The sequence below is a fragment of the Lampetra planeri genome, chromosome 24 (genome assembly GCF_965212315.1).
Source record: "Lampetra planeri chromosome 24, kcLamPlan1.2.h2, whole genome shotgun sequence".
Classification (NCBI taxonomy): Eukaryota; Metazoa; Chordata; class Hyperoartia; order Petromyzontiformes; family Petromyzontidae; genus Lampetra; species Lampetra planeri.
Genome location: NC_136130.1, coordinates 8041521 through 8063202, shown reverse-complemented (window position 1 = coordinate 8063202; position 21682 = coordinate 8041521). Strand labels below are relative to the sequence as shown.

General features: G+C 44.9%; 1 protein-coding gene across 3 annotated transcripts; it reads right to left on the bottom strand.

Moving 5' to 3' along the window:
- Positions 1-5166: 5166 nt before the first annotated feature.
- Positions 5167-19518, bottom strand: LOC144726710 (uncharacterized). Of its 3 annotated transcripts, none has more exons than XM_078605530.1 (11): positions 19159-19518; positions 16596-16729; positions 14086-14177; positions 13088-13243; positions 12106-12161; positions 11741-11871; positions 11405-11501; positions 9849-9992; positions 8820-9101; positions 7821-7980; positions 5167-6513 (listed from the first exon to the last, which is right to left on the bottom strand). In XM_078605530.1, exons 1-11 carry the CDS (start codon positions 19269-19271, stop codon positions 6259-6261), a joined length of 1620 nt encoding a protein of 539 aa, XP_078461656.1. In that variant the 5' UTR covers positions 19272-19518; the 3' UTR covers positions 5167-6258. The 3 variants fall into 3 exon arrangements, with proteins under 3 accessions (XP_078461656.1, XP_078461654.1, XP_078461657.1); XM_078605528.1 differs by having other exon boundaries at positions 12094-12161; positions 19159-19517; XM_078605531.1 differs by having other exon boundaries at positions 5167-6480; positions 12094-12161; positions 19159-19517.
- Positions 19519-21682: the final 2164 nt, after the last annotated feature.

The following is a 21682-nucleotide window of genomic DNA, read 5'->3' as shown; positions in this document are numbered from 1 at the left end:
CAACGTGGGATGATGATGATGGGGGGTGAAGCCGGTGACGATTATCGTGAACCGGTCGTGGGCCTCCCCTAAGTCGACTCAGCCTCAAATGAGTACCTGGTGCGTTGTGTAAACACATCGCCACCGGGGAGACGGAGGCGGTTGTGGTGTTGGCCACCCACCCCCATCGTGTGCTGTACCATCCTTCATAGTTTGTCACGGACAGCACTTGCCCAATCAGTCTGTTAAGATCTTTGTCGGAGTTAAATCGCGTAAATATATAAATGTTGTGTCGTTAAAACCCGCCACCACCCGACACAGCCAACTAGTAAGGGTTGTCACGTAAACAGAACGTGGCCAATTCGTCACTAGTACAGCACTCGTGTGTAGTTTATAGTGTAGTGTATAGTAGTGTAGTGTATAGTAGTGTATAGTGTATAGTTGTGTAGTGTATAGTAGTGTATATTACTATAGTGAATAGCAGTGTATAGTGTAGTGTATAGCAGTGGAGTGTATAGTAGTGTATAGCAGTGTAGTGTATAGTGTAGTGTATAGCAGTGTAGTGTATAGTAGTGTAGCGTAGTGTATAGCAGTGGAGTGTATAGTAGTGTAGTGTATAGTAGAGTATAGTGTATAGTTGTGTAGTGTATAGTAGTGTAGTGTATAGTAGTGTAGTGTATAGCAGTGTAGTGTATAGTAGTGTAGTGTATAGTAGTGTATAGTGTATAGTTGTGTAGTGTATATTACTATGGTGAATAGCAGTGTATAGTGTAGTGTATAGCAGTGGAGTGTATAGTAGTGTATAGCAGTGTAGTGTATAGTGTAGTGCAGGGGTCGACAACCTACGGCTCCGGAGCCGCATGCGGCTCTTTGCGGGCTGCTTCTTGACGATATGTACGTATGTACAGTATGTACTCAGTAACTCAGATGCATCGCGGCTCTTGAAATACTGAATTTTGTACCGAATTGGAAAGAAATGGCTCTTCTTGTTATTTTGGTTGCCGACCCCTGGTGTAGTGTATAGTAGTGTAGTGTATAGCAGTGTAGCGTAGTGTATAGCAGTGGAGTGTATAGTAGTGTAGTGTATAGTAGTGTAGTGTATAGTAGTGTAGTGTATAGTAGTGTAGTGTATAGTAGTGTAGTGTATAGCAGTGGAGTGTATAGTAGTGTAGTGTATAGTAGTGTAGTGTATAGTAGTGTAGTGTATAGTAGTGTAGTGTATAGTAGTGTAGTGTATAGTAGTGTAGTGTATAGCAGTGGAGTGTATAGTAGTGTAGTGTATAGTAGTGTAGTGTATAGTAGTGTAGTGTATAGTAGTGTAGTGTATAGTGTAGTATATAGCAGTGGAGTGTATAGCAGTGGATTGTATAGTAGTGTATAGTGTAGTATACTAGTACAGCACCACCGGTTGTGTTGGAAAAGCAAAGCCACAACATTTATAATCTGAGTACGACGTTTCGCCAGTAATTACAACTAGCTTCATCAGGCGACAATCAGATTTGTGACAACCCTTACTAGTTGGCTGTGTCGGGTGGTGGCGGGCTTTAACGACACATTTATATATTTACGAGATCTAACCAAAACAACTATATTATGGATATAGGTCGCGAAAGCGTTCGTGTTAAATCTTCGTCTGAGTTTGTGTGACCAGCTCCGGTTTGGCAGCAGAGATCTCAACTCCTAATTAGGGGCCGTCCATAAATGACGTCACGCACCTGGGGGGGGGGGGTCAGACATTTGTGACGATGTGCGACGAGAGGGGGCGGGGGTTGAGAAATGTGACGTCACATCAAAATGCGCAACTTTAAATAAATACTAGCATAAGTACCCGGTGTTGCCCGGGTGAAAACTATATTTCTTAATAACCTTACATATATACACACCCTCACCACTCACCCTCACCATTCACCCTCACCACTGACCCTCACCACTCACCCTCACCACTCAACCTCCCCTCACCACTCACTAATCACCACTCACAATCGGCACTCACAACCGCCCTCACCATTATATTTTTGCCCCAGTCAACGCCGGATATTTGCCATTCGTAGCAGTTTATATCAACTCTATAAGCAACTTATATTAAACAGGAAGCGCGATCGTAAAGTAATTTACAACCTTCGATTAGTCCTTTGTGCGATTCAAAGAATCGATTCCTGGCATGTAGGGGGTTTACATTTTGAATGATAGAGTTTCATTTTCATTGTTATTTTTGTTTCAGGAGTTTTTAATTACATTTTTGGCCCGGTCAACGCCGGATATTTGCCGTGCGTAGCAGTTTATATCGACTTTAACCAACTTATAGTAAACGGGAATCGTCCGAATCTAAAGGAATCTACAACCTTCGATTCCTTTGCGCGATTCAGAGAATCGATTCTTGGCGCGTCGAGTTTAAAAGTAATTACACAGTTGTTTTTTCATTGGTATGTAATGTTTGAAAGTTTGCATAAAATTGTAAATGTATTTTCCCCCCGTGCAACGCTGGGTATATCGAGTTTATAGCACAAATGCGTGCGCATATTTTTAACGGGAATTAAAAATGGCGTCCACCCGGAAGCGAATGCGTCGCTACCCGTTGCCAGGGGCAACCGCCGTCCAATGAAACTGCGTATGGTCCGGCGACACACAGACACACACACAGACAGACAGATTTGCGATTTTATATATATAGATAGACAACACGTTCCACTTAATTAAATAGACTTTTTAATAAATGTTTTCTCCTACAACATTAGAGTGCAGCGCCACATTAAATACGCACTACAATGACAATAGTTTAAAGCGATTTGAAGCATGTTTTATTTTTTTTGGGGAGAGGGGGGCAGAGCTTTGTGACGTCATATTTGAGGGGGGGGGGCTGACTTTTTGTGACGCCGTTTGACGAGGGGGGGGGTCAAAATCGTCCAGAAACGCGTGACGTCATTTATGGACGGCCCCTTAGTGGAAGAGACATCATTTCATCAGCTGCGTAACGCTGCCTGGAAGCTGATTTGGCCTGTAGCTCCACACAAAGCTTCGGGGGGCATCACGGCCACATTTATACCATCTCCTCTTCTCTAAGCTTGTCAAACGTGGACCCCTCTGAAGGAAAATCTGCGCCAGTTTAACACATTCAGGCTGGCCTGCCTACGATCTGTTTAACCAGACTGGATTGTGTGAGGAGTTCACAGATCCTTAAAAGATTTGGACAAAGTCCCATCGGCAGGCGAGGCAGCGTTGGCTGGGTCACGTATTCTGCATGCCCAAGCAGACTGTTTGGCCGGATAGAAGGGGGCTAGACTGGCATGACACGGGCTGGTGAAGAGATGGGCTGGCGTGATTACATTCGGGAGGATGTGGAGCCGAGTGTAGTTTTCCAAGCCTGGTACCAGCGGTGTCAAGATCGATCTCTATGGAGGAGGCTCAAGATTCACGGCAACCGGTTAAAACGCAGCGAGGTGGCACAGCTGGTCCATCCGCCAGTCATCTCAGTCAACCCACAGCACCTGGATCTGTCCCTGTGAACTCCCTTCGGCGAGCCTTCCACACTTCACGTGGCCTAAATGTACACCTAGCCTGGCACAAGCGCCGTGGTGATGCCACGGATACTTCTTGGCGAATGAGGGCTGCTGTTGGTGAGAGTCGTGCCGGCCTTAATAGGCGCTCGCTCAAAGCAGTGGCTCCAAGTATATTAAAATACTAGTGGAGATATCTGTACGAATATGTCCGTGGGTACAAATTGAGGGGGTCTTACAATGTAAATTATAACATGTTTCCGAGTTATTATAAAATACACAAACACCAACACGTAACTCACACCATGCAGGTAACAATCGATACATCGAAATATATTTTACGTGGATCGTATCACGAATACAAGAATCAATTATTCAGTGATTTCTAAAAGATATACGGTCAGATAATGCCAATGATATGGTAATATTACAGAGAGCACGACAAAGACCCAGCATCAAAACAAATGAAAACGAATATATCGTCTACAAATCCCGACTCTTCATCTAAACATGGTTGGTGGTACAATCATTGACGTTGTCGGTTTAAGAAATCTCGAGTCTCAAACCCCTTTAAGCATGGTCCTGCCTTCAGATGTTTGACCAGTTGCACGCAGTGTTTGGCATGTTGGTGGAAATTCGAGTTCAGTACCTGAAGAAACCCCACCACACACATGCACGGTGACAACTCAAAAATTCCGCAGTTGTGTTCCATCCATTGCTGCACTGCCATCTCATGGCGACCTCGCAAGTCCAAGCCCAGACCAACTTAGGTTCCAATATCCAGCGCTTCCAGGGAGACTTGCTGGCTCCATGCTTGTTCTAACGTCCCCAGCATGTCCTCAGCTCATGCCCTCTTCTGCCATTCTCCGATTAGTCGTGCCGTCGTGTCTTTCTGCAGCCAGACACTCATCAGCGGTGGCGATGGCTTCCTCGCCTCATCCAGGACCCCGTTTCCACAATTCCTGGTCCTCCTCGCCTCCATGGATGATTGATGGCCACGTGCACAGGTGCTCGAAGCTGCGGAGTCGCCAAGCACCTTGCCCGGCTCCTCACCTGCAAACATCTTCCTCTGCAGCGCGCCCACATCCGGGAAGAAGAGCGGCGAGGCGATGAACGCGTGCCCGGGCTGCACGTCTTCTTGTGTCCCACACCGCAGTCCCCAAGGAACGGTGCCGATGGGGCAATGGCTCGTATCCGCCTTGCTCAGAGGGCCCAGGCGCGACTTGGCAAGCCGAGGCACGGAAGGAACCGGGGGGGCCTTCTGGCCTCTCAACACAAAGCGAAAAATATCAGCCGTGGACAAAGGGTGGACGTCGCCAGACACTGGAATCCCTTGCAGGACGTGGTTTGGCATGATGGTTGAAAATGTATACCCAAGCGAACAGATAATGGATTGTCGGCTCACATTTTCCCGTACAGATCCAGTGCTGTAGATGAATAAAAACAGCAACAGACCGTTGCTTAGTAACCCCCCCACACACACCGTATACTGTAGAGGGAATTCACTTCCACAATAGGGCCACGTAAACCAACCACACTTCACCTAAATACAGACTGGCTTCTTGTAAAAAATACACGCAAGATTACACAAAAGGTTTTGACGCTAACCTTTCATCAGAGGTCGGTTGCATTGTTGAACAAGCAGGTTGTTAAATTTATTAAAATGCAAAAAAACACAAATTCACAAAACAGAACAAAACCGCGGGTTTTTATTTAATGAATGTGGGGAAAACCAGCATCAAATGGACGATCCTTTACATGCCGGCTATGTAAAGCATACTGTACAAAGAGAAAATACGGTATGTGCTTCTTAATTTATGTAGGATTCCCACTCTTGCCCCTTTTTTTAAAAAGCAAATGAATTTCGTGGCCTGTTGCAAACAATGCACCAACCTGAAGGTTCCCAAGAATGAAACGGCAAAAGGTCGCTTAAAACACAACAAAAATCGCATGGCGCAAGCATTACAATTTTGTTACAAACATCAAGTACGGTGAAAATCCTAATGTCAACCAAAGCTGTAGAGACTCCAGGTAGTTATATATATAAAAAAAATTCATCTCCGGCAATAATCAGAAACTGTAGGCAGTTGTGAACTCTATAAACCGAGCCGATCAATTGCCTTTAAAAAATGGGGGACATACAGTATTTACAAACCAGTATGCAATCAAAAAAACTATTTGAAATCTCAAGACTTGTCATGCTTCATCTTTACAGCAATGCGAGTTGATTTGGGAATTTATAGTTTTTCCAATTTCACCCACCGACTTCACCTGCCTTCTGCTACCAACCACACCATCACCAGACACCTTTTATATGCAACAAAAAAAGCAGCCATGCATTCAAAGGGACGTTCTCCAATACCTGAGACCATCCATTTAATACAAAGCTCTGGGTTCACCCTCAAAATAGCAGTTCCCAAACCAATGTTGAAAGGGGACCGAGAAGGCTGGTGGTGGTGTTGGTGCAGATAGGCCAAGGAGGTTGTGCAGGTCTGTACAATTGCATCTGTAATCTCACATGCGCTCACACTGGCTCGTGTGAACGCATGTTAAAGACACGTGGACCAAATTATGTGCAACTCTCCTGTACACTCGCATGTGCAATCATACTGGCCAGCGTGTTTGCACGCAACTTGGGGACCAACTGCTGTAACTGGATGTAGTGGCCAGCACGAACATGTGCTAATGGCCACGCAAAAACCAACGACTGCATTTGTGTAGATGTAATAATTGCGGAGTAAGAACAGGCGATTGTGTGTGCGGCAATCAGAGGCACACATGCAGCTCAATCGCTGGTGTACATGTCTTCCTGCTGATCGTCATCCCCATTGGTGTTGCGCTCAGGGCTCTGATTGCCGCTGTCAGAGCCGCCCCTGCTGCCGGAGCGTGTGCCGCCCTGCGGTGGAGACCCGTCATCGGCGCCTCCGGAACCGGCGCCCTCCTCGCGCAGCAGCCGCTCCTTTTCGCTGTCGTAGCCCATCTCCTCCTCGTCGTAGTTCCGCGTCACCTGCACGTGTGCGCGCAACACGTCCAACAGGGTCTATGCACCACAGAGCAGCCGGCGTGCAGACGGGAAAGCACGTCTTACTCATTCGTTCACCACAACGCTACATCAGGATAAAAATGTGTCAAATCAAAGTGGCCTGCCTGCTCAAAATGAGCAAGTGGCGATTTGCTCAGCTCCTGAGTTGTACACCCTTGATTGAGCCTGTGGCGAAAATTCCAGATTGTCAAGGCAGGGAGACTCGTCTATCTTATATAACACGCACCGTTGACTTCTAGAAGATAGACTTATTCCAGTGGCAACGAAAAGATAAAGGGCGAGTTGATTCCTGACCAGGATATAAACTGGCAACCTTATGTTTGGCTGCACACTGCGCGAACTGGTCAGATGAATAACAGAATGACCTACAACATAGTGCAGAAGATATATTGAGCATACAAATGTAGCCTATGGTAAACTTAAAAAAGAAATTTGCTAAATCTTACCAAACCGGTATAGTTTGACTTGTCAAACTGTGCAACATTTTTCAAAGAGACATAAATGACTTATGTAGGGCACTTGGGGATTATATGGCTTAGGAGATTTGCAGGCTTTGCTAAATTTTAGAAACCTAGACTTCATTATTTCTTCATTTTTGACAGCTGCCATTTTAAAATCGGTTTAAATGTCACCGAAATCTACCCTTTTCCAGGCTCGGGTAAATGCTAGACGAGATCAAACGACTGTTCACATCAGAACAGCTTAAAAACTCATCTTCACAAACATTCTTACATTTCAAGAAAAACTCAACTTCCTTTCACATGACAACCTTAACAGGGTCCTATATATAAAAGTCACCGTTTATTTTTAGCTACTAATAAAAAAAATTCCAAACCACCTCATGGATAATTTCAATATAATCAACTTTATGATAAACGTTTAAGACAATAAAACTAATTTTACCCAGACTCCACAGATTCAAAGCATTTCAAACGGAGGACTTGAATCAAATTCCTTATTTAGGTGTTAACAATTGTTTGCAGAATTTGTTATTAATTTTTTTGTACAAGCCGAGCCAAAATGCAACATTAGCATGATTTGCATAAATCATAAGCAACTAATTCTGCCTATTAAAAATAGTTTGCCACAAGGCAAGCAGTGTAAATACTAAGTCTTTCTTAAAAGCATATATAAAAAAACCTAAGAGTATGAATCCTTGCAGTCACGAAAGCTTCAAATCTAAAGGATAAGGAAATGATACGCCATGGACCCTTTGAAAATACTACTAGCGTTCAACAATTCGTTAGTGCCGACATTTAACTACGTGCATTTATGGTACCGCCACTGGCTGCAACGCCACTCACCTTGACGTCGCCCTTGTCTCCTTCGCTCCTGTCGCGCCGTTCACGCTCCTTTTCCCGTTCACGCTCCCCCTTGTCCCTGCCCTTCTTCTTGCGGCTTCCCGACGAACGCAACTCTTTCTCGCGGCTTCGCTCACGCTCGCGACGCTTCTCTTTCTTGTGCCTGGCAAAGGGGCGCAAAGTGCGATAGGGAAAACATACGTGCACCTCCACGATTAGCACGGTTGGCTACGCACGATGCGAAAGTTCAACATACATACACGCAGGGTATTTATAATAACGACAAAAGCCTTTGCAAAAATTAAGTGCGGAGTCAAGCCAGCTTTTATTTTGCCTGTATATTTTTTGGAGCAACTCAAAAGTTATTCAAGTGTACACCACAATTTGCAATTGTGCTTCAGATGACATGAACAAGCCCTTTTGTCAATGCAATGCTGGATGTTGGGTCATGGGAGGTTCCTTGACTATATTTCACCACACTTGTTAGCAGTGTGGGTAGTGTGGGTTAGCAAATGATGTCAGTCCTGGCCATGAATCAAACTAAAATCGCCGGGCTTACAGTACAGTGTGCGAACCACTGTGCTAAACACTACCTGTTTTTAGTTACCTTCATAACTGTTGGGGTAACCCAAGCGTTATGACACCAATGTGATTCAGTGCAGTATTTAATCAAGCGTCTAAACTACGACAGAAACTTAAGACAACCATAAAACTAACAGATCATATCAAGTGGATATGGACCTAGGCTGTATACCCTAAAATACTTGATGTCATCAATGCTTTAATGTCATTAAAACTATACGATGCTGCCATCGACTTACCATTTTCTCATTAAAGCTTCAAGATTGTTGTACAGCCTACGACACACAGCCTAGGTACGCACGTATCTAAACAAGATATAAGCGCCCAGTTTTTTTTTTTACATCGTACCTTCCCATTCATATAGCGCAAATTTACGGTTTAAGTCTCGGCACATCATGCGTGTTGTGTCCAGTCTCTCACTTCTTAGGCGATGGGGAGCCGGAGCCCTTGCGCTTGGGCAGAAGGGGCGGCGAGCCGAGCTTGCGACGTGGCGACCGAGACACACGGCGAGGGCCCGGCGATCTCGACGGCAGGCGGCGTTTGGGCGAGCGCGAGCGGCGGCTGCTCGACGGCCTCGGGGAGGCCCGGCGCCGGGGGCTGGGAGAGACGCGGCGAGGCGGAGGAGGCGGCGAACGCGACAGCGGGCGCTTCTTGCCCGCCAGCGAGGGGCTGCGGCTCTTGCGGCCACGTCGGCTGCGATCCCTGTTCGTCGTCGAGACGGGAAAAGAGCGCGTCAAAGCAGGGTAAATTTTACCCATGTTCACTCGAATTAAGTTTAAATGGCATTAACTACCATAATGGCCATGAGAGAATTCTCCATGCGACCGTGTGGTTACAGAGTTAAAATGGGATAACCCTTTTTTCCTCTTTGCTTCCTGGAGCTTAAGACACCGTGAACATTCGAGGAGTCAAATGTTAAAGTGACAAAAGCAGAATGCAAGACAAACTTGAAAATATAGTATTGCTGAAATTAAAACTATAAAGCATATCGACAGAATGTTTCGCGTAAAATGACTCTACATGATCGAGTAGGATCCAATTCGTAGCCAGATGCCAACACTGGAATCATGGGTTCATTGTAACAGGGAGACTTGATCTCTTACAGCTCAACACTAATCTCCAGTTTCTCACCCCACAAACACAACCTGAGCAAACAAGATAATACATTTCAGTAATATGGCAAAAAAAATTCGAAGCAATAACTCAAGCTAGATAATAAAAAAAGCAAATCAATCACTTAAGTTCACAATTTCTTACGATTAAAGTGAATAAAAGTATCTCAAGGTCTCAAAAATGAATGGGCAGGACGGTTGTTGGGGGTGATATTTAGTAGATGTCAGGAGAAACAACAAAGTTACTAAATGACATTCTGGGACGAAATGAGAGAACGACAAAAGCTGTGCGCCGACGTGCTATCAGGAAGGGGACGCCCCCCTTGATCGCTCTCACCTGGACTTGGAGCGAGAGCGGCGGCCACGGTCTCGCGAGCGCCGGCGTGGCGAGCGGGATTTGCGGCGTGGGGAGCGGGACCGGCGGCGGGGGCTCCTGCGGCCACGCGATCGCGAGCGGTACCTCGTGCGGCTTCCCGAGCGCCTGCAGTCAACATGCGGCGTCAGGACAAATATAAAAAAAACACTAGCAAGCTCTAACCCTTACTGTCATTTCACCACTGTGGTTCGGTTAGATAAGTCTCTACCCTCAAGTGGAGATATACTCATAAACTTTATTTATTTTAGTGACCTGCTCTACTTTGCACTGTTGTATTTATATTTCATCATGGGACCTTCCTTTGCCAGTACCAAAACATAATAGGGTTTTCCCCTTTTATCTGGCAACAAAACAGGTGTTAAGATGTTAAAACACCAAACTGAAACCTTTTACAAGGAATCATGTTTTGTTGCCAGATAAAAGGGGAAAAACCTATCACCACTGTATTTATATTTTTGTTGTAACTTGCTGAACCGTCCCCTACTGAACATCGGTGAAAAATATCTTTATAGCTCATCAGATTCCTCCAGGATATATAAAGATGATGATTGTGAGATACGGCAGAAGTTTGATATTATTTGCTTACATTACACTGGTGAGGCAAGCACACCTGCCCTTGCTCCTAGAGAATGTGCTTATAAGCAGCTCTGGCAATAAGTGTCAGCGAAGCCGAATCCCCAACTCGACTGCAGTTCACGCCTGATGAAACGGCTCCCCCTGCTGGCAAGTTAATTACAATTTCACCTCTCACCTTGCATTTACTGCACCCTACCACTTCCCAATAGTCGCGACAAAAACCATGTTCACGGTCAACTTAATACGTGTTACATTGTTTTTATTTACACATGTAACAATACGTTAATGCATTGACTGAAATGCTCGTGCACTAGGAATTGTGCATGTAATGATCAATCGTTTTGAAAGGTTTCGGTTATTTGCTCACATACACTTTGTTTAGAGCAACTAGAAAGGCTACATTTACCAAAATGGTAAATCTGATTGTTACTTCTTGTTACCAAATGGTTTGTATTGTTTAGTTTTATATGTTTTGTGCGTAGTTTTGTTCACATTAGTCTAAATGTAAAAGCATAGTATTTGCCGATGCTTTGAATAAACCTCTAAATAAATCCAAACACAAATTGATGCATCGATGGTGGGTGTACATAATTATTTCAATCTACGTAATGCGTCCCCGTTTTCTCCAGCCATCTGTGCCGTCTCCCTGCGCAAGTTCACGACTCGAAAATACGCCCAGTTTCTGTGCAGAATTTTGAGCTCCGATAGCATTCATACGCTATACAAATCTTAACTGTCCCAATGTATTGCATTACGCCGAATTTATTTACATTATTCACATCCCAATTTGCGAATTTCCATTGCAACTTACATTCCAGATGGCACTTTTGCTACACGTTCTCTTCATTGTGCTCCGAAACCAACACGTGCAAATCTCATTAACGACAACTTGGACTGGTGTGCCAACAAATGTTGTGCCCCTGGGAACAGGGAGGGCTCACCGGCGGCGTGAACGCGAACGGGAACGCCGTTTCCGCGAGCGGGACCTCGACTTTGACCGAGAGCGCTTCTTTTTGTCGTCCTTCTTCTCGGAAGAATCTGAAGAAAAAAAGCAAGGCCCACTTAAATTACAGTTCCCGAGAACACAACTGGCATCCAACGTATTCCGGTAACTGGCCAATACATTCCAAGGACAAGCTTACGTATTTCTCATAAAACATAGCTTTTATTGCTTAAGTTCTTCTTTCACAAAGCTTTCAGTGAGTGTGGGGGTACAATCAAGAACAAGATGTCTTACAGATTACAACTGGTGTCAAGCGGAAAGGGGTGAAACTCACCTGGGTCGATAGCGGCAGAGATGAGCGACTGTGCTTCACGGACCCTCTTCATGGCCTCCTCGATCTCTTTAGAAGCAGCGTCCGCCCCCTTACCCGCCGGTTTTGCGATGGCATTGTTCGGATGGTTCATTCTTGCGACAAAGGTAACAAAATTACCTTGAAAATTAGTGCCCGTTTCAAGACTTAAACATTCATGCAATTTAAACACTCATGGGAGCACAGCCACTCTAAAAGTAATCTTTTATTTTTTGTCAAACAATGCAGCACCTAAGTTAGTGTGTTCATATTTGGTTAAGAAGCAGCAATAAAAATGGATATCGTCTACATGTGCGGCAGTGTGTGTTAAACTCAACAGATGAACGTACTTGACCTCGCCACCGACTTGCGAAAACAAATTCAGCAACTGTTCAGCAGTGGCAGACTGAAAAACAAGAGGCAAAGGGTCAACCCGTGGCCATCATGGCAAAACAATGCAAGTTTCTGAAGCAAAAGCAGATCAGCCTTGCGTTACTTGAATTATCTGTGCTTAAACTAGAATTTAGGACAAGCAACTAAACTAAGAAAAGAATGGTAAAATCAATCTTACACAAAGCATTTACAAACAATATTAAAATATAGAGAAAGTTGTGTATTACATTTAGCTATTCACAATTGTTAAAATATTATAAATGTAAAAAGGTAATTTTTAGCACAATATTTGATTGGATTTCATTTTTCTACGTTGGTGAGAGCCTCAAGCTGTATACAAGAACCACCGGTAAAGCACATTGCTAGAAAATAAGTGCAATGATGTACCATATCTCAAATACGTGCTGGATGAATAAAGATGTTTATTAAAACATGAGATAATGAATATCAGATAGTGTATACACATTCCTAAAAAGTTTCCAGACTTGCGCCATTTTTATTAAAATTGTGCACGAGCAGCATGCGACGAAACAGCGTATCCATTTCGAATTCTTTAACTCCACATCACAAGAGAGCATGTGGGGTAACATCAAAGAACCATTTCGATGATCCCTTGTAGGGGCATTACACTTACTCGCATGCACTGCAACAGAGGTCAGACCCAATGGCAGTCAAAGTACTTTTTCACTCCGCACTGGAATTGTTTCCAAAAAAGGTGAAACACCCAACTAGCCTTACGTGGAATGAAGTGATTGGGCTGCTACCATTAATTATTTACACGTGAAAACCCGGCTTCATAATTGAGCACGGACACCCGGATAGGATGGAAGCATCTGGTGACGACTCAGTGCTACGGACGCTCCGTGTGCCACTCAATCCCCCTAATCGGTAACAGGACCTTCCGATGTTGAACCGCGCGCACATGCAGTCAAATCGTACCTGGCCAAGGTGCATGGGCTGCTGCATGCCCTGCAACTTTCCGCCATCCAAGTTGCCGAGAAGCTGTGGCTGTGGGAGGCCGAGCGCAGCCAGTGTGGAGTCCATGCTCCCGCCACCGTGCAGCGCGCCCAAAGCCGACAGGGGCACGGCCCCCATCTGTCATGATGATGCCACACGCACATGTGAAACACTTTAAAATGCACATTCACTCAGAGAAGCTCAGTCAGTCTTGAAGGTATTTTACACAACTCTTGCATGACACACATGTAAGTCAGAAAATAACAAGTTTTTGCAGGCATGTCCCACATTCAACTATTAACCCAGGATAAATTCAGCTGAAGATTGCGAGATTATCCAAAGTCAGTTATTTGGTCATATGCAAGGTTGAACGGGACAAGGTTATGACTTGTTTTTTATGGTTTTTACACCATTGAAAAAAGTATTATTTCTTCATGTTTTAGTTGTATTAATTTACGTACAAAACGATTAAACAAGATATTACTTTTTAAACTCCAAGTAAACCTAACCAAGTTGTTAAATGTATAACTATTTAATTTCATTTGGCCCAAGGGCAAATTACTTGGAAATGGGTCTATGAAGTTGCTGTTTATACATTAAATATGGTTAGCATCCCCATGTACTTAAAAAAATCCCTTCTCAGAATCGAATGTTATATTAGGACATTTAGTCAATCCCTGCATTTTTGAACTGTACATAACATATTCTTGGTTCTTTCGGTAAAGTCACGTAGAAAGAAAATAATAAAATATAAATACTTTTATTATTGTTTTATATTCATATTTTATTATTTCCCTTCTACGTGACTTTACAGAAAGAACCAAGAATATGAATCCGTGCCGTCACGAAAGCTTTAAATCAAAATTTGTACATAGCATCTTAAACTTCGAGTTGCATTTAACTCACCAGTTATTTTTTTAATAAAAAAGTTCACATACTACACGAGTTAAACCCGACAATTCAAAACACAATCTACTTACCGAGGCCAGCGGGCTGGGCGTAGGCAGCAGGCCGGCGACAGCACTGGCGGGAGCCAAGAGAGACAGTGCTTTAGCCTCATCTGGTATCTTGCCTGAAAGCAACCGAAAAGAAACAGTCAGACCCCTCCAAACCCACAGACCAGCAGACCTGCCTAGACAGCGCGGCAACGGCGCTTTGCGCTGGGACTAGACTCGGCAGCGTCTACGCAATGCCCTCTTCATAGCTTATCTTCCCTCACCGTGAGGGAGGTGGGGGCATTGCATTATTCCAGAGCTGCCAATGGCAATGTCAAGTACATGTTTCAACGAGAGCCCCGTGTTTACTCGGGTAGCTCTTTGGGTTTCCTCCAAAACAGGTTCAACGCAATGGCTGGGACGGAAGATTATGGGCTGAGGGGGAGGTAGAGAGAAGCTGGGTTTTACGTCAAGAGGTCTCAGACAGACACACCCGCTTGACGACACATGCACATCTTAACTTAATAAGATTTAAAAACTCCTGTGGTTTCAGGGTTTCAAATTACACACAGATATCCAAGAAATGACACCGTGTTTTTTTTCTCCCGCACATATCAGTTTGAACGTGACTTAGCTATATCACCTGTCCTCGAAACATACTCAAGGCCAAACGATAAGAATCGCTGGGTTTCTCCAGGCACGTTGCTATGAAATTTGCACGCTCAAGCCGCTGGCATCACTATATGGTACAAAAACAATCAAAAAACAGAGAAAACAAAGGGAATTACGGTCCACAGCCCAAACACTGGCAATCTCTGTACAGTGCATTGGCTAATGGAACAGGCAGTTTCTTGAGTCACACATTTTCTTCTCAAGTGTAGATATTCACATTTGCACACGATGGTCCTGATTGTACTTTCTGGTTGCGATTTAAGCAATAAATGGCTATTTGAGCACCTGATTCGTGAAGTCCAAAATGTGAGAAAATTTAAATTTTCAGTGCTACTTTGCATCACAAAATGACATGCGCACATTGAATTTACATTGTTGTCCACTATACCCTTCCGTCGTGTGTGCCCTATAAAAAACGATATTGCGTAAATATGCAAGTACAAAGAGAATAAAATTGTATGGAGGCCATTCTCAGTCAGGGTAAACTGGCGTGCTGGCCCAGGGAAATAACTGTAAAAGACGACAAGACAAAGAAAACAACCATTGAGAGCGAAAACTTCAACATCACTTCCAAGGCTTGCATTCAAAAAACCCAAACATGATTTCAGTGAATTCAAAATAAAAAAAGCATCTACCACAACACTTCAACCATTGGCAGCGAATATACCACACAGCTGCCGTTATGCACACAACACAATTTGATTAGCGGCCCTCAGTACAGCAGGAATACTTGACTAAAAAAAACAGAAGACACACGGACACACAGACACTTGACCACGTAAGGGGGGGAAACAAAAGGGCTGGGGGGTAGAAAAGGGGGTTGCAGAAATGTATAATTAAATAACGGAAATAAAAAAAATAAGAAAACAAACAAGGGCAGACAACAGAAACGCCGCCATTCGCGGCGCAGTCTTGTTTGGCGGACGGTGCAACCGGTACCCCCGACTCGCTTAGCGGCGAGGAACAATCTCTACTGGAATTTTTTTGGCTTCTGCCTTGAGGCGCCTCTCTAGTAGGCACAAACAAATCACACAAAGAAAGACACAGAGAAGCACCACATTAATCTTTGGGTAACCCCGCAGAGACCCCGCCACATGTGTGCACTCGACTTCCGCAGCAGTCTCCACCCTTTTTTCTTGCTCCTACTGGAACGAGGCATCTTCTATCATGCATGGGGGGCGGCTTCTGTCTTCAGCACTTTTTGCCAATATCGCCAACACGGGGGGGAAGGGATAGGAGGTTGTCGTCGATCGGGTGACGGACATGAGAATTTGCTTAAAAATAAAGAGTCTACCTAAAGTCCCCCTCTGACCAAGAACCGGAGTTTTGTTGTCCCCATCGCGATTGTTTTCAGGAGGCTACCAAGCAGCGCCTAATAGATTATGTATTGCTCTTACGACCAAGACACAGCCAGCCGACCCACAGCCCCCTCTTGTGAGACAAGTCAGGGGTTAAGGGGCAGGCAGATGCCTTCTGCAATACAAAATAACAGACAAAGAAAGAAAAACAAACATGACGGGACCGTTATTGCAGAAATGCTCGGGCGGAACAGTCAAAAACGTCTCTTGAACCGACTGCCCTAAACAAATTGAACACTGCACAATTTTATAGAACTGTGAACATTCACAATTATGCATCTTGCCGTGTTCAACCTTTAGCTCACAAATGCTTACGAACTTGCCGATGTTTGTTTATTACGGATAATCATTTGGCAGCGCTAATGAGCGAGTTGCCACTCTCACTGTGGATTGCTGCCGCATCCCGAGCCCTCTGCCAGATTGTGTTAGTGTTGAGAAGTCACGCAGGCATCGCAGATACATGCTCGCGTACGCTAGCATTCCGACAGCAGCAGCGACACAATGGGGGGGAAACGGTGCACCAACCTTCGGCGTACGGCACCACGATGAGAGCCCGGTCGATGAACACAGTGTTGGTCAGATGCTGCGACACGCCGACGCTGACCGAATCGCTAAACCTCACGAAACACACCCGCGACGTCACCGGCAGAGGGGAGTCACTGCAAAGGGAAAAGTCAACGTGTTAGCTAGCACGAGGAGAATACAACCGTCTGCTTGTTTCTTATCGCTGGAGAGTTTATCGGCAACATTAATTAAGGTTAGCGAGCAAGTGGACCCGGCTTCAGTGGTGAGCCTTTGGTCAATCCACCGATGGCCGAAAACCACCCCACTCCGCGTGAGTCAGTGATTAACGGACCCTAACCTACTTGATGATGCTCGTCAGTAGAGGATAGAGGCAGGCGATGCCCCACTGTGTAGCCCCCCGCAGTAGGCACTTGTGTACTGTGGTCACCCATCAAACAGCACGGTACTATATGCACTCTACAATGTGTGCGTTCCAGAGTGGGACGGGCGGATATCTAAAATGCCGCCCGGCGCCATTTGTCCCCCAACCGGCATGCTCGACTGCGTTAAATGTACACACACACCCGTGTAATAAGCTTGCGGCGAGGGCGCACCAAATTCAAATTAAAAACAACACAGACTCTCATACTCATGATTACGCAACATTTATCGGGAGTGAAAATAAAGTTGGTGTATGTACGCAAATAAACACGCAGCAAAACAAAGAACGGAGTACTAAGGATTCGTGGGATATCGCACGCCCAGAGTGTGGTTATTAGTGTAATTGTACAAAGGAAATAACCTACAAACAACTCGCGCAGGAGATAGTTGGACAGGATTTTGTACTTTTTTTGGGGGTCCAAGTGATGTTTACCAAAAACAGCAGAGACCTGGTGCGCTCGTCACATTTGTAAGACATCAATGAATCGAGTTTCGGTAAATTGCACGAATTTAGGGCCAATACCGACAATAAAAGTAGAAAACAGGCGTTTTGGGCAAAGCCACCTTCGGACAATGCAATAAGCGTTTCGAAAAAAACGTTACACGATCTATCCTTTGTATTAAGGCAGGGTTAATTAAGGAATTTGTTGTGTTTCGATTTAAAGCTTTCGTGACTGCAGGGATTCATCTTCTTGGTTCTTTCGGTAAAGTCCCCGACAGACCTGGTCTTCACCTGAGGACGGCTGCTTGCGTTGTGGCCGAAACGTCGTGAGAATTATTTTATTATTATTTCCCTTCTAAGTGACTTTACCGAAAGAACCAAGAAGATGAATTTGTTGTGTTTGTAACAATTCCATGCAGTCCCTTCATAATACAGGAGGACCTCATACGGCAGGGGATTAACAAAAGGGCTCCTCTACATAGCGACCTAAGTTTTACACTCTTTAGCAGTGCTCCATGCTTGCAGATAAATGCCTGACGTGGCATGTCTACATTCCTATGGCGAGGGACGATGTATCAAATATATTCAGGATCATTGCCCGAAACGTCGCCTTGTCTTCAAGGCAGTGTTGATGAATATGTTGAGCATCCATATATATAAACTACGAGTTAATTCCTGTTAAATAGGGGGTTTAAGTACAGATTCATGTGCGCTTATACAATACACACTCTTTCAATGTAAAGCTTTCGTGACTGCATGGATTCATCTTCTAGGTTCTTTCGGTAAAGTCACGTAGAATGGAAATAATAAAATAATAAAAATAAAACATTAAATAAAATTCTCACACGTTTCGGCCACAACGCAAGCAGCCGTCCTCAGGTGAAGAACAGGGCTGTCGGAAAGACGTGACTTTACCGAAAGAACCAAGAAGATGAACACACTCTGTACTGTTAGGTAAAAACATGTCCAGTTCTCAATTCATTTACGCTGTTTAAGGTGGCACATTAGTACGCCTGGGCGCTGAGCAGCATGAGATATGGTCAAATAACCCTTATTGGGGAAGCCTTCATGCAACAATGGATTGACAAAGCTGATAACAATTATTGATATAAACCGCACTAGGGCCACTCAATTGGTGATCGCTCTTAACAACGTAACAATGCAACCAATTCGTTGACGAGCGGGTAAAGGACTGAGAGTTTAAGCGAACGAATGAGTCGACGAGTAAACAGAACGAGACTCGATCGCGAGTACTGCGTGGAACGAATCACCTCACATGTTTACCCGGAAGAAAATGCGCGATTAAACTAGTCAGCTACGAGTTACTGAAAGATGCACTCGAGTCACCGATTGGAACCCTAGTGGTACTACCGACTGATAGATGAAGGTTTTTTTCGGTAAAGTCACGTAGGTAAAAATAAATAATAGAAATAATAATAGAAAATAATAAATCACGTTTCGGAGGCAACACAAGTCTCCGTCAGCAGGTGGGACCGTCACAGCTAAATTCACTGTATCAAGTGATAGAAGAATGTAACGAGTAAATGAGTTAATGAATGAGTTAATGAATGAATGAGAGCCACGTGCGGGCCCCCCCCTCCAACTCATTCCTGAAGAAGATGGCGGCCGATCGCCGTCGTTAGCCTCGAGCCGCCTCGACAGCGCACAGAGGAGACCCGCCGCGTCTGGACGCCAACTCACTCGTGTGGGAAGACGCGAATGTCTTCGATTTTGCCCAGGAACCCGAACAGAGTCTTCATCTGCTCCGTGGTAGCCGCGGGTGCCACGTTGGTCACCTGAATCACGTCCGTCATGGTGCAAACCCCCCCCCACCACCACCACCAGCAACACCACCACCACCTCCTGTCGTGTCGAGAAAAGAAATGAGCGCTGTGAAATGAAGGCGGTTAATAAACTCGCTGGCTCATTAAAGGGGGGGGTCGATGGAAGGGTAAAGGAAGAAATCGGCGAGAAGTGGAATTAAAAGGGGAGGAGGTCGAGGCGGGCACAGCCACCAACGCGCGGCATCGCCACAAAATGGCGGCAGCAAAGAGGGGGGCCTTCCTCCCAGAGTTCATTGCGCGCAGTCCAGCCTCTTCTAGATTACATACACCGTATAAGCATGGGTGGTGGACCTCGGGGTGTATTACATACAGCACATAAGTATGCGGACCATGTTTTTATTACATACACCGTATAAGCATGGGTGGTGGACCTCGGTTTGTATTACATACAGCATATAAAGTATGTGGACCATGTTTTCATTACATACACCGCTTAAGCATAGTGGTGGACTCGGGATATATTACATACAGCATATAAGCATGCGGACCATGTGTTGCATTACATACACCGCATAAGCATAGTGGTGGACCCGGGATATATAACATACATCACATAAGTATTTGGGCCATGGGTTGGATTACATACAGCATATAAGCATAGTGGTGGACCCGGAATATATAACATACATCACATAAGCATATGGACCATGTGTTGGATTACATACAGCACACAGGCATAGTGGTGGACCCAGGATATATTACATACATAGCATAAGCATGTGGACCCTGTATTGCATTACACACATCACATACGCATGGTGGTGGACACGAATATATAATATACATCACATACGCATGTGGACCATGGGTTGGATTACATACAGCATACAAGCATAGTTGGTGGACCAGGGATATATTACATACAGCATATAAGCATGAGGACCATGTGTTGCATTACATACACCGCATAAGCGTGGTGGGGGACCCGGGATGTATTACATACAGCACATAAGCATGGTGACCCTGGTATGGATTGCATATATGCAGAGTATGGATTGCATACTCTCCTACAGGATATAGCTGCCCACGTGTTTGGCGATGCCTATACCTCGGTTGCGGTGCACAGGCACAGACAACGCAAATAAAAGAGAAAGTTTATGATAGGCGACGTTTTGGGCAATGGCCCTTACGGGTAATGAAATAACGATTTCCAAAAACGTTGCATGAGCTAATCCTTTGTATTAATTCAGGGTTAATTAAGGAATTTTGCCACAAGACGTAGCCTACGATATTACGCTAAAGCACGCGTCTGTTCGTGTTGAGTTTTTAGCGACTATATTCGCCAATCCTTTACCTTTTAGGTATGACCCCCCCCAACCTCATCCCAAAACCAGGTTATTGAAGCCACGATACAGAGATCATCCACCTGCCAATTCGTGGTGTTAGGCTGTTAGTAAGGCGTGGGTTGGGTTCCAGCTCATGGCCACCAACACCGGTGACGATTATCTTGAACCGGTTCTGGGCCTCCCCTAGATCGACTCGGCCTCAAATGAGTACCTTGTGCGGTGTGTAAAACATCGCCACTGGGGGGAGACAAAAATGGCCGGGCGTTGTTTCTGGCCACCCCCCTTCATAGGTGCTCCCTTAACAGCACGCTAACAATGATGATTATTACTTTTAAGTGCATTTAATCTCAAGGTCACAGATATGTCTGAAAGATTTCTGGCTCCCAGGTGTCTTTTATACAGGTAACGAGCTGAGATTAGGAGCACACTCTTAAAGGGAGTGCTCCTAATCTCAGCTTGTTACCTGTATAAAAGACACCTGTTCACAGAAGCAATCAATCAATCAGATTTCCAAACTCTCCACCATGGCCAAGACCAAAGAGCTCTCCACTCGGGTTTCTATCGGTGACACGAGTGCATCTTTCAGTAACTCGTAGCTGACTAGTTTAATCGCGCATTTTCTTCCGGGTAAGCATGTGGGATGATTCGTTCATTTTACTCGTCGACTCATTCGTTCGCTTAAACTCTCAGTCTTTTACCCGCTCGTCAATGAATTGGTTGCATTGTTACGTTGTTAAGAGCGATCACCAATTGAGTGGCCCTAGTCCGGTTTATATCAATAATTGTTATCAGCTTTGGCAAGCCATTGTTGCATGAAGGCTTCACCAATAAGGATTATTTGACCATATCTCATGCTGCTCAGCTCCCAGGCGTACTAATGTGCCACCTTAAACAGCGTAAATGAATTGAGAACTGGACATGTTTTTACCTAACAGTACAGCGTGTGTTCATCTTCTTGGTTCTTTCGGTAAAGTCACGTCTTTCCGACAGCCCTGTTCTTCACCTGAGGACGGCTGCTCGCGTTGTGGCCGAAACGTCGTGAGAATTGTATTTTGTGTTTTATTTTTATTTTATTATTTCCCTTCTACGTGACTT

Bases quoted from the DNA above. Each gene is read 5' to 3' on its own strand.
- LOC144726710 (XM_078605528.1), bottom strand. From the start codon at position 19,271: ATGACGGACGTGATTCAGGTGACCAACGTGGCACCCGCGGCTACCACG. The intron at 16,730-19,158 runs GTGAGTTGGCGT...TTCCCTTTGCAG, and splicing joins ATTCGCGTCTTCCCACACGA to TGACTCCCCTCTGCCGGTGA. The intron at 12,162-13,087 runs GTACGATTTGAC...CTTGTTTTTCAG, and splicing joins AGCCCATGCACCTTGGCCAG to TCTGCCACTGCTGAACAGTT.